General features: G+C 43.3%; 1 protein-coding gene across 6 annotated transcripts in view; it reads left to right on the top strand.

Annotated features, from left to right (window-relative positions):
- The window catches only part of PALD1 (phosphatase domain containing paladin 1), a 193,058-nt gene that overhangs the window by 29,720 nt on the left and 150,789 nt on the right, over window positions 1-12,549 (top strand). Inside the window, exon 1 of one of the 6 annotated variants that reach the window (XM_073353586.2) lies at window positions 6,689-7,100. The exons of the other annotated variants lie outside the window; for them this stretch is intronic. Coding sequence (XP_073209687.1) covers window positions 7,024-7,100 — 77 coding nt within the window. The 5' untranslated portion in view covers window positions 6,689-7,023. Of the gene's footprint in view, window positions 1-6,688; window positions 7,101-12,549 lie in introns of those variants that run through there. 6 annotated transcript variants of the gene reach the window in all.

Here is a 12,549-nt window from a genome sequence, read left to right as displayed (position 1 = left end):
AGCAGGCTCTGTTGGTGAGGGGAATAGCTTTATTTTGTGTTAGGAGTAATAAACTGTCCTGAGGGAAGAGCCTGAAAGAGATCTGAGTATGGCATTAGGGTTATTTTCCTTGGCTAGTGAGGAAGACCCTAGGCCCAATACCTCAGGGCCAATACTGTCCTCTGGGTCCTTTCTGAAAGGAATGAATGATGCCACCCAAACATTACTCTGCCTTCCCTGCTGGGCACACACCAATATCTGGTGGTCAGTGCTATCAAAGGCAGCCGGCAGATTTGAAAGTATCTATATGGACACCTGCCATTTGTCTATCATCAACAAGACACACACCTTCTGTCTGAGGATCCTATATAATAATAGAGCTGACTCATTACAACCTTCTTAAAACAGAAAGACTAGAATCAGACTGACTCTTGTGTCTGTCAGCATCAAGAGGTGATTTCTTGAGCGTGGGCCTACCAGTCGCTTGCTTATGTGGGGCCGGCACCTTGTCCTCTTAAAGGAAGGCATTGACAGTTTATACCAATAAAGGTCCCAGTGTTCCTCTGATAGATTAGGCCAGCCATGATTAGCATGGCCCCAAATTATGTAGGTGACAGCCCAAATCTTCCACAGCAATTTTAGAACCTCAGTGAGAGTGGCTGAAACTCAGACTTTGCTTTTTCCCAGGCAAGGATTTATCACCCTGGAGGTAGCCAAGCCATTCTGAATCTGATAAATCTTGTCCTCAAAGTGAAGAGAAATCTATGCAATGGGAAAACTTGTCTTTGCTTGTGAATGATGGCAGGCAGGCTTTACAGGACGTTGTGTCACTGTCAGAAGACTGAGAGTCATCTGAACAACAAACTGTATTGCTTTGAGTAGGCTGAGAAAATAGTAATAAAAAATGACTGAGCCCTATTTATAGTGCAGCTTCTATCACTGCTACCACCACTGGAACTTCACCAGTGTTGAATGGTGGGTCCCATCTATTCCAGCATAGACCAGCCCAAGAGTTACTGTGACCAGTATACATTTTTATTATTTATTATGGTAATTTATTTGAATTATGATAGCACCGAGACACTCCAAGCAAGGATCAGGGCCTCATTCTAGGCATTGTACATACAAACAAGACTGTCTCTGCTGGAGAGGGCTCACAATTTACATGTTTGACAACACAACGGGTGGACAAAATAGATAAATGGGTGCAGTAGATATGAACTAACCAAACAGAGCTTAGCAGAAAAACATTTTCCTTGCCCCCCTTCAACATGGTTTCTCTAAATACTCCACAGGAAATAATTTTGTGAAGCTTGGGCCAGGTATATAATGCAGCTTTCACGTTCTGGGGTGGAATACAGACTAGTGAGGTGTTGTGTCACTGCCTGCCCTGAATGCCCCAAGTGTCTATGCTGCTGTGGTTCTCTTGTCTGGTCGCTCCCAGCCAGTATACAAGCCTGCACTGAGTGTCTGTGGGTTAAGCAGCTCTGACTCAGCTATTCCGTTTCCAGCAGCCTGCTTGTCACATCCCAGCCACACTCTGGTTACCCCAGGCAAGATGACCCTACCAGTCCCAAATTTTCTCAAAACCACATGGTCTGAAGCTTGGAACACTCAGAGAAATAATAAGGTTTGTTTTCTCCTTTAAAGAGAGAGCCCAACAACTTGCCACATTAACTCCCGTTAAACATCCACTTTAAATCAAACACAGCACTGGTTGGTTTATATTACAAGTAAAAAAGCTCATTAACAAAACGAGATAGGACTTTAAGTGTGTTCAAGTATAAAGGACAGAGTTAGAAATGGTTACAAGAAAATCAAAGTGAAGAACACTTTCTAGACTTAGCCAAACAAGCTGCAGTCTTTTTTCAAGGTAGTTTTCTTACCACTCTTCCTTTCATCAGGATGGCCGACCAAACCCTCTGGTCAGGATCTTCCACGAAGTCCAAAGTGCTCAGTTCCTTTGTCGTCTTAGGTGAAAGATAACTTGGGGTTCTTCACCCCTTTCATTTGTAGTCTAGTCCAGTGGTTCTCAACTTTTCCAGACTACTGTACCCCTTTCAGGAGTCTGATTTGTCTTGTGTACCCCCAAATTTCACCTCACTTAAAAAAGACTTGCTTACAAAATCAGACATAATAATACAGATGTCACAGCACGCTATTACTGAAAAGTTGTTTACTTTCTCATTTTTACCATATAATTATAAAATCAACTGGAATATAAATACTGTACTTACATTTCAGTGTATAGTATATAGAGCAGTATAAATAAGTCATTGTTGGTAGGAAATTTTAGTTTGTAAGGACTTCGCTAGTGCTTTTTATGTGGCCTGTTGTAAAACTAGGCAAATATCTAGATGAGTTGATGTACCTCTGTGTGCTCCCAGGGGTATACATATCCCTGGTTGAGAACCACTGGTCTAGTCAATCTTTGAAATGGATTCTTCTGACGATTACTCTACAAAGTAAAGTTTGCTCAAGCTCTGAGGAAAGCAACATGGAGTCTTGTGGTGAAGGAAGCTCCATGCTGACTTCTTCTCCTGCTGGTGTCTGCTAAAATGCAAATTATTCTGTTTCCTGCAATGTCTTCTCTCTGCAGTGATGCTGAGTGGTTACCTCCTCTCCTTGTTAGCTTGATGGTCCTGTTTATCTTCTATGTAAATTGTACTCCCATTGTCTCCTCTTAATGTACCGTTTAGGTGGCAGAACCACCTTCCTTTGTCTAGGGGTAACTTTAGGGCTTGTCTACACTGGCACTTTACAGCGCTGCAACTTTTTCGCTTAGGGGTGTGAAAAAACAGCCCGCTGGCCGCAGCAAGTTTCAGCACTGTAACGTGCCAGTGTAGACAGTGATGGTAGCTAGGCCACTCGTGGAGGTGGTTAACGTTGCCAGTGTAGGCTAGCCCTTAGTTCTGCCTGGCAGACACATTTTGGTAACAATTCCCAATATGTTTGTAATTTTGCATTTGCCCTTGGTACATACAGCACACAATAATATTGATGATCAGTATGTTGTTAGCTTTCCATTGATATCTTGCATGATACCTTTTTAGATACAGGTTATGACATTACTTGAGGTACAGTGAACTGGTCAGGCCAGCTGACACTTACCACCAGATACCAGGGAGCCCTTGCCCTCTTTCATTGGGATGCTGTTAAGGTCACAACAGCATAAGTTGTGTGGTGTGTTTTGTTTTTTTTTGGTGTGTGCTTTTTTTTTTAAACTGTTTTATTTTCTCTTTAAGTACAGGGCCTATTTGTGTCCACCTATAGGGAGCTGAAATCTAGGTGTAGCACATCCGTTTTGCAGTGCTGTTATGCTCCAGCCACTTAAGACACTGGAAAAATAATCAACCGTAAAGGATTCTCTGCTGTCAGAGGTGGAAAGGTATCTGTGAAGTCCTATAAGGTTGCTTCTTGAAGTTACTGGACAACATTTTCGCAGAGGACACACAGACACTTGATAAATATACAAATGGAAAAGATATTTTAAAATCTAAATGTTTGCAGTTCACTTTCTATGGCATTTGAAATACTAATAATTACAGACAATAAATCTAGTCTGTATCCAGAGTATTTAAATACACTAAAGTTACAATAAAACAAGTACAGGCCCTTTGTTTAGCTCTTGCCAGTGATTGTTCCTCTTGCATATACATAATGAAAGCCATCTGTTATGTCTAGTTTTTCCAACTCTGCTTCCTATGCTGACATTAGGTGGTGTTTGGTCAGTGTCTTCATCTGTAGCTGTCTCCATTAAATTACCAGCTCTCTCAGTGGAGGTAGAATATCAAGGTATAATGTAATTATTAAAGATATTTGTGTGTAAATCCATTTCTTAATCAATAGATTAAATCTTAATAAACCCACAAACCCAATGTTAAGGTGGAACAGACCTAGATTAGATTGGGTGCTTTTAAGGTGACATGCAGGGGGCCTGAGTTTGAGTTCTGATTTTGGGTTTGCTGGGCTGGGCCTTGTGGTGGTCGTGAATGAAGAGAATTGTTTGACTCTGTTACTCATGAAGGACTGATAGCCATATGTATAAACCTTAATTTTACTATGTCCATAGCAACATTCATTTTTAAATTAACATAGTAACACTCAGTTGCTGCTACCGTGGTAGTCCATGCACGTGCTTGGGAGCTGCTAATGCAGTTAGCAGTCAGGAGGTGTGGGTTCCATTCCCAGTTCTGCCCCTGAATTGCTGGGCAAATTCCTCCTCCTGTCCTTCTGGCTGTTTTGTCTATTTACGTTGTAAGTTCTGAGGCAAGGGCTGTTTATTATATGATTATACAGTGGGGCTCCAATCTCGGGACATCCTGGTGATACTGTAATACAAATAATAGTAACCACTCCGACCCTAGCGCAAACAGGGAGAATGCAAGGAGCCTTCTCCATCACCTGTGTATAGGCCAAGGACAGTTGCAGCAACACTTGGGGTGTGTGTGTCTTGTTTGCCATCTCTCCTCTTTACTTTGCTATGATGTTATCAGCAGTTTCAAGTGATTAACAAGTGAAGTGCAACATTCTCAAACAAGTATAGACAGACAAGAGTCAGTGTTTCTTCTGTAAAAAAAAATCCCTAGTTCTAAAAGAGCTGTGCAGTTCCTATTCCCCCACCTCCTTTCTAGTTAATCTAGTTGCCACCCTTTATAAACAACCTGCGAAGTGGACACTTTAGTGATAACATCATCTTATCGTGTTCTTTAGCGTGGTGGTTTTCCTGCAGTATTATGTAGAGCACTTTAGAAAAATGGCCTAAAAATGACTACTGCATTTGGCCGCTGTGTTTGTCAATTGTTTTCAAGAAGGGCAGATTGAAGGCTCTCTTGAAGCCTGAAACTGAGCCATTCAGGAATCTTCAAGCTACTCCAACCCCTGAGGAAATGAAGATCAACACTGCCTGTCGCAAAACAACTATACAGCACAATGCAACAAGGCTTCTCTGCTCAAGAGATTGTTGGAAATATTAAGGTTTCTGTCTCTCCGAATTGAGAAAACTGTGGTGGGGAGGGAACGTGTAATGCCAAGGTTCACAGAAGGTCAGGATTAGGGGTGAGCCGTGGCAGCTTCCGCTTGTGCAAGTTGTTCTGTGCACAAATAATGGGCTCAGCTTTAATGAGTCTTAAACTAACTTCAAATCAAGCAAAGTGCTGAATGTTCTCTGTGTAGGAAATGCACGCAGACCTGAAGTATTCCGGTCTGAAGTGATCTGGTAGCAAACGGTCCTAGAGAATACTACAGCTGTCCTGCTGCACAGGATGTCTCTTGGCTCTGATCTGCCTTAACTCCAGGGCTATCAAGGGTTAGTGCACTGACTTAGGGGAAAAAAGGCCTTTCCATCTTCCTGTTTTCCTCTTAAGGGCTGCATGCTTAATGTTCTGTCCCTTCCCTTTCCCACTTTTACAAAGCTTATTGCCACTGCTATAATGTTCCTTGAGGTTTCTATCATCATTGAAATGGTTAAAGTTGAGAAGTTAGTGCTGGTGAAAGGAGCCACGCTGATAGCTTTGGTGAACCTTAGCCACAGGACAAACACAATAGGGACAGTGCCTTCTTCCCTTACATCGTCCTATCAGTGTACGTTGGTCCTGATGTGGAGGGATTGCATTGAGTGGCTGCAGGAGAATTCACTCTGTTTTCATTCACTTCTCAGACTCTTGGCAGAAGTTGCCATCCTAAAGTGCCAGCTGGTACTGACTGAGGTGATCTTTTATAATGTGGCCATCAACCCACTAGAAACCACCGGGCTGAAACCATCAACTCATTTCACCTAAGTCACAGGGTGTAAGATGCCAGCTACTTTCTCTCATTACTGATGCAGTGTTCTAGAGATAAAGAAAAGGAGTACTTGTGGCATCTTAGAGACTAACCAATTTATTTGAGCATGAGCTTTCGTGAGCTACAGCTCACTTCATCGGATGCATACCGTGGAAACTGCAGAAGACATTATATACACACAGAGACCATGAAACAATACCCCCTCCCATCCCACTGTCCTCATGGTCTCTGTGTGTATATAATGTCTTCTGCAGTTTCCACGGTATGCATCCGATGAAGTGAGCTGTAGCTCACGAAAGCTCATGCTCAAATAAATTGGTTAGTCTCTAAGATGCCACAAGTACTCCTTTTCTTTTTGCAAAGATAGACTAACACGGCTGTTACTCTGAAACTAGAGATAAAGGGCTCTGTATCCTATAACAAGTCTCCTCAACCATCCATTTTCCCTTTTTATAATCCTGGAGCCACGTATGCACAGAGGAGAAATAACTGAGGTGTTTTAGTCTCATTTAATTGCTCTTTCCTGACTCTTTTCTTTAATCTACCACAACCTTCTGCAGAGAAAGATGCGGGCAGCATGTCCACCAAGGGATCTTTATTTATGGTGGCATGGGAAGAATATAATGCACAAGGTATCAGATCTGGGTGTGTTTTGTTTTAGTTTGCTATTAAAGGGATTCTGTGGTATAATGAAGGGAGCAGGTCTAGCAATTGTTAATAGCTGCAATTAAAGAGAGCAGGATCCTGCTGTTTTTGGTCCCTCCCTTACTCTAGCTCACTGATCTTACCCTACCACATATTTACAAGCTGTTTGCTTAACACTGTTCAAAACAAGAAGTACAGTGTGATGGCTGGGAATGCAAAGATAAGGAGCCATCCAGATCCCCTCTGCTGGAAATAGGATACACTGCATCCGATGAAATGAGCTGTAGCTCACGAAAGCTTATGCTCAAAGAAATTTGTTAGTCTCTAAGGTGCCACAAGTCTTCCTTTTCTTTTTGCAAATACAGACTAACACAGCTGCTACTCTGAAACCTGTAGATTTTAAGAGGCTGTTGTTTTGTGAAACAGGGTGAAAGAGGCGTGCATAGGATGCACAGGATGTTCAGTGGGAAATAACAGAGGACAGAATGCTTGGTTAAGTCACTTCCTTCCAGGTTCAATCCTCTGACTGCTACTGTCTTCCACAATAACATATTTCCGTTTTTACTGCCACACATTTCCCATTCCATTTATTCCAATGGCCCAGTTCGCAAGCAGATGTGTGCCTCTCAATTAACATATTGCCCTCGGACAGAAAATGTCTTTGTCCATTTGTGTGATCACTTCCTGTCAAGGTAGGCCAGCACTTCCTGCTTCGGTATTTATTTATTTTCTGTCTTACTAAGAGAACAGTATCTGCTGAGACTAGTGCTTGTTTTCTCTTTAATAGGCTGACCTCCAAAAGGGGAAAAGTTTAGAAAACCTTAAAGAGTGATACATTGCAAACTGTGGGCCTGATTCTCATTTACTACTGCCAGTGTGGAGTAAAGGGGCCTTAGTGTAAATCTGAATCAGGGCCTTTGTGCTTTGGTTTTATCTTAAATTAAAAATACTAGGAGGGACAGATAGCGCCTCTTTTCATCCATTCTCTACCAAACTTTTAGAGCTTTGGAAGAAACCCTGGTATGTGAATTAAGCCTTTGATTTTTACTAATGTTTTGGTGAATATAGAGAATATAAATGTTCAGGGTTTACCATTCCAGCAGCATGATTTGGTGGACTTAGCATAAAGTAGGAATCAGGAACCCTGATTTTTTAAAAAAAATACTTACCTTTATTTTCATTTTACTGGTATTGTGATGTGACCTGATTGACGTAGGATAAACTTGAGAAAACATAATCAATGATATAAATAACTGATTTGGGGAGGGGGGGATTGGGCACTTAAATTTCAACCCAACCTAATTAATTTTTATTATAATTACATTTTAACACTATTTAAAATGATTTTTTTCTAAATTTGTTGAAAATAATGAATTTATTTCTAATCCAGTTCCACTGTTCATTTAGGAACCAGTTCTTCAATCCGATTCTTGCAAGATCTGTGCCCAACTCTGCATCTTTGAGCAAGTCACATAATCCCTGTCTCTCTATTTGTAAAACAGAGATGATTATTTACCTAACTACCTACCTACTTATGTACATTGGGTGTTGTGTGGATTAACTGGTTAGTGTTTATAGAGCACATGGGAAACATAAAACACTAAAGTGCTGTATATTATTTTTATATTTATCATCACCAAGATAATTAGACTGGATTCTGTAAACCTTTTTTTCTATTTCCCTACAAATACCTGTAGTCAAGCTGTATGCCACAAAGCATTGAACTATCTGTCCTATTTCTAAACAGACGAAAGGCTTCATCATGTGAGGTGATGACCACTCCCGCCTTGATCCACTTAAGCACGTGGGTAGTCCTGTTGACTTCAGTGGGACTGCTGGTGCTTATTTGCTCTGCTGGATTGGGGCCAGAAATACTCAGCACCTTGTAGTATCAAGCCCTAAGTGATGATGCCAGGAATTAAAATACAGTAGAATCTCAAAGATACAAACCCCAGAGTTATGGACTGATCGATCAACCAGACGCCATGTGAAACCAGAAGTAACCAATCAGGCAGCAACAGAGATCCAAAAAAAAGAGGCAAGTACTGTACTGGGCCTGTATTGTGTCTTAAAGATAGGCACATCTGGGCTGCCTGTCCCCACTCCCATTCACAGGGCAGCCACTTACAGCAAGATGCTGGGGCTGCCAGCCCAAGGCAGCCGGAGACAACAGCGCAGGAGCAGCTCTGGGGTCTGCGCAGCTTTCACCCCCACCGCCGGGGGGAGGACATGCTGTTTTTACCCCTCCTCCCCCCTCTGCTGGGAGGGAGACAAGCTTGCAAACTCATGCTGCGGCTGAATCCTGTCCTGGCATGTCAGCTGGAGCCCGAACTCCATTCCCGCGGTGTCCATAACTCGGAGGTTCTACGGTATCGCTGTTGTTTTGAACTATGCACAGGGTTGGGAAAAGAGCTGTGATTCCAGGTTTGGAAGTGTCACAGGAAAAGAGAAAACTTGCAGTATCCCTCTGTGTATGCGTGGCCACATCAACATACTTGACACACACTAATGCACGTTGCTAGTCTCTGTTCAGGAGAAAAGTGGGACTAGAATATCTGTGGGTGTTGTAGATTAAGAATGAAGTGCATTGACACTGCTGCGTGCAGTGACAGGAAGCGCCGCAAGTTAGGACTGTGAGAGCTATTTATAAGAAATAGCAGGAAAAAAAACAATGAAATTCAGCGTTGCTTGAACATCATCCCCTCATTAAGAATTGTGCGTTTGAATAATTTAACTTTCTATGTAATAAGTTTTTAATGTGCTAGTCTGGTGCCATATGCAAGTGGGTCAGACTAGTGCTTTATATACAGTACAGATGGAGATGTCAGTGGAGTAGGAATGAAGAGCTAAAGTTTCGTTGTATGATACCGTACACCATGCTTTTCATGGAGGGCATTTGTTTCTTTATAGGAATTCTAAGGGCCTCACCACTGTAGTGTTTGTGCCAATCCCAGACTGAGTAAATGAGCCTTGCGGCCTGTGACAGTGGTGGGCAACAGCAGCTCAGCCAGCAGTCAGATCACTGCAACTCCAATTAGTTGCATCAGAGCACACCTCTCTACGGGATCTTCTCCCAAGTGATAGAACTGGAATGGGGTGGGAGAGTTAAAGGGCTAACTAACTCATTAGCCCAGATGGTACAAAAGGCACAGGAAGGAAGTGCAAATGGAGAGGTGGGAAGGGGGAGAGGTGGATGCTGGTAGGCAGAGTTAGAGTCGTGAGAGATCTCTCCTCTCTTTGCCTCAGAAGCTGAGGACTCCATCTTACTGTTGGTATGTAGTGGCATAGTCTATAAAGGTGGTGGAGAAGTACTTTGTAAATGAACTGCATGAGGTGCTTTACCTGGAGTTAGAAAGTAGGTAGGAGAGAGTCTGCCTTTTCCACAATGTCCTGAATAACTTGCCATACATAACAATTAGGAGCAATGCTGACTATTCCTTTATGGGGATTGGTTGTTCCATTTACCAAGGGTCTTGAAGACTTGCTACAGTACATCTGTAGGTAGATGAGAGTTTAAAATATTTGGTCAAAAGTGCCCCTTAACTACTAGACTGTTCTTGGTGGTTTTGGGAGGTTGCCCGTCTGTGAAATAAGAGAGCCCTTCAGAGTAAAGTCTAAAAGTTCTGTACTTCATGGCTCTGTATGTAATGCATCTAAAGAAATGTATGCCTCTGACGCTGACAACCTGATGCATAATTATATTTTGAGTATTCAGTTAGATGGAAATGAGATACTGTATAAAACATATGGAGACTTACCATTGTTGAATTTTTATCTGTAGACATAGGTATAGTATATATATCTGCAATGCAAAGCCAGTGACCTCGGTAGTGAACCAGGAACATGTCCCTTTCTCAACCCCACAAGTTCATTTGTCTTCCCTGGAACAGAGATGTAAACTATCCATACCATTCCCTTGCAAAGGGACACTGCCTATTCATTTTTTTTTAAACTGACTAATTAAAAAAAAAATTCTGCCTGCTCTCTAAGTAGACATTCTAATATATTTTAAATCATTTTAAAATCATTTACAGTTTTGTTAATTAGGTTTTTTGCTCCTTTGTTGATGTTTGAGAATCTCTTTAGCAAGGGAGAAACTGACAATGCAGGGGAACAGTGCTGTCAGGTACACAAAGTAAAGAAACGTATTTTTGTTTAGTTTCTGAGTTTAAGTTCTAGTAATCTCAGTTGTTTGTGCCTTCTGTAGGCACAGCATTTCCAAGCAGAAATGTGATTCCCTCCCTCCCCCAAGTTGAGAATGTCCCTTTTAATCTCAGTCTGTGGTATGAATTTTAAACTAGCTGGCACAATCAAATAGCATCAGACAAAGCCATTGAGACATGTACATAACAGATTCCAGTCCTGGTGTAACACTTTTAAGCAGGGTAAGAGCCATACTTGGCTGACTGATTGGCTTGTGCGTGTGCACTGTGTCCTGTGTTGGGTCAGGTGTCTGATTAAACCCTGGGCAGTACTGCTATGTAAAGATTGCTTTCCCTTTACTTCTGTAGCAAAGGGTATGTCTCCGCTACGAAATTAGGTTGATATTATAGAAGTCGATTTTTAGAAATCGATTTTATACAGTCGATTATGTATGTCCACACTAAGCGCATTAAGTCGGTGGCTAGCATCGACTTACGGAGCGGTGCACTGTAGGTAGCTATCCCACAGTTCCGGAAGTCTCTGCCGCCCATTGGAATTCTGGTTTAAGCTCCCAATGTCCGATGGGGCAAAAACATTGTCGCGGGTGGTTTTGGGTACATGTCGTCAGTCGCCCGTCCCTCCGTGAAAGCAACGGCAGACAATCATTTCATGCCTTTTTTCCATGCGGACGTCATACTGCTTTCAGCAGACGGTGCAGTAGGATTGCTAACCGTCGTCATCCACCACTGCCGCTGCAACTCTGCTATGCTGCTATTGTCTCAATAGCGAATTTCTCCATGTTGTCTGTTATGGGCTCCCGGGAATGTGTGTTCTTCCTCGGGAAATGTACGCGGTACTAACTGTTGTCATCCACTGCTTCTGCTGCAACTCTGCTCTCCTGCTTTCATGAATCCATCTCGCAGGTCCTCTCGTCATTCTCTATAAATATCTGTTCTTGTGGCATCCGTCGTCAGCCACCGCCTCTGCTGCAACTCTGCTGTCCTGCAGATGCCATACCACGGGAAGCATGGAGCCTGCTTAGATCACCGCGGCAGTTAAGAGCATTGTAAACATCTTGCGCATTATCCTGCAGTATATGTAGAACCAGAACCTGTAAGAGCAGGCGAGGAGGCGAAGGCAGTGTGGTGATGAGAGTGATGAGGACATGGACACATCTCTCAAAGTACGGGCCCTGGCAGTTTGGCCATCCTGGTGGCAGTGGGGCAGGCTCATGTCATGGAACGCTGATTCTGGGCCCGGGAAACAAGCACAGACTGGTGGGACCGCAAAGTGTTGCAGGTCTGGAATGATTCCCAGTAGCTGAGAAACTTTCGCATGCATAAGGGCACTTTCATGGAACTTTGTGACTTGCTTTCCTCTGCCCTGAAGTGCAAGAATACCAAGATGAGAGCAGCCCTCACAGTTCACAAGCGAGTGGCGATAGCCCTCTGGAAGCTTGCAACGTCAGACAGCTACCGGTCAGTCGGGAATCAATTTGGAGTGGGCAAAACTACTGTGGGGGCTGCTGTGCTGCAAGTAGCCAACGCAATCACTGAGCAGCTGCTCTCAAGGGTAGTGACTCTGGGAAATGTGCAGGTCATAGTGGATGGCTTTGCTACAATGGCATTCTTTATTAATTCGTCACACAAATAGGGGGATAACTGCCAAGGTAGCCCGAGAGGGGTGCGGGAGGAGGGAAGCACTGGGTAGGGTGGTGGAAGAGGGAAGGACAAGGCCACACTGCACTTCAAAACTTATTGAATGCCAGCGTTCTGTTGCTTGGGCAGTCCTCTGGGGTGGAGTGGTTGGGTGCCTGGAGCCCTCTTCTCTTCTCTCCCTCCCCCCCCGTTCTTGGGCATCTGGGTGAGGAGGCTATGGAACTTGGGGAGGAGGGCGGGTGGTTACGCAGGGGCTGTAGCAGCAGTCTGTGCTCCTGCTGCCTTTCCTGCAGCACCATCAGACCTCAGAGCATATCAGTTTGATCCCCCAGTAGCCTCA

This window comes from Lepidochelys kempii, chromosome 7, assembly GCF_965140285.1.
Source record: "Lepidochelys kempii isolate rLepKem1 chromosome 7, rLepKem1.hap1, whole genome shotgun sequence".
In the NCBI taxonomy this organism is placed as follows: domain Eukaryota; kingdom Metazoa; phylum Chordata; order Testudines; family Cheloniidae; genus Lepidochelys; species Lepidochelys kempii.
Note: the sequence above shows the minus strand (reverse complement) of the source record. Positions and strands in the feature narration are given on the sequence as shown.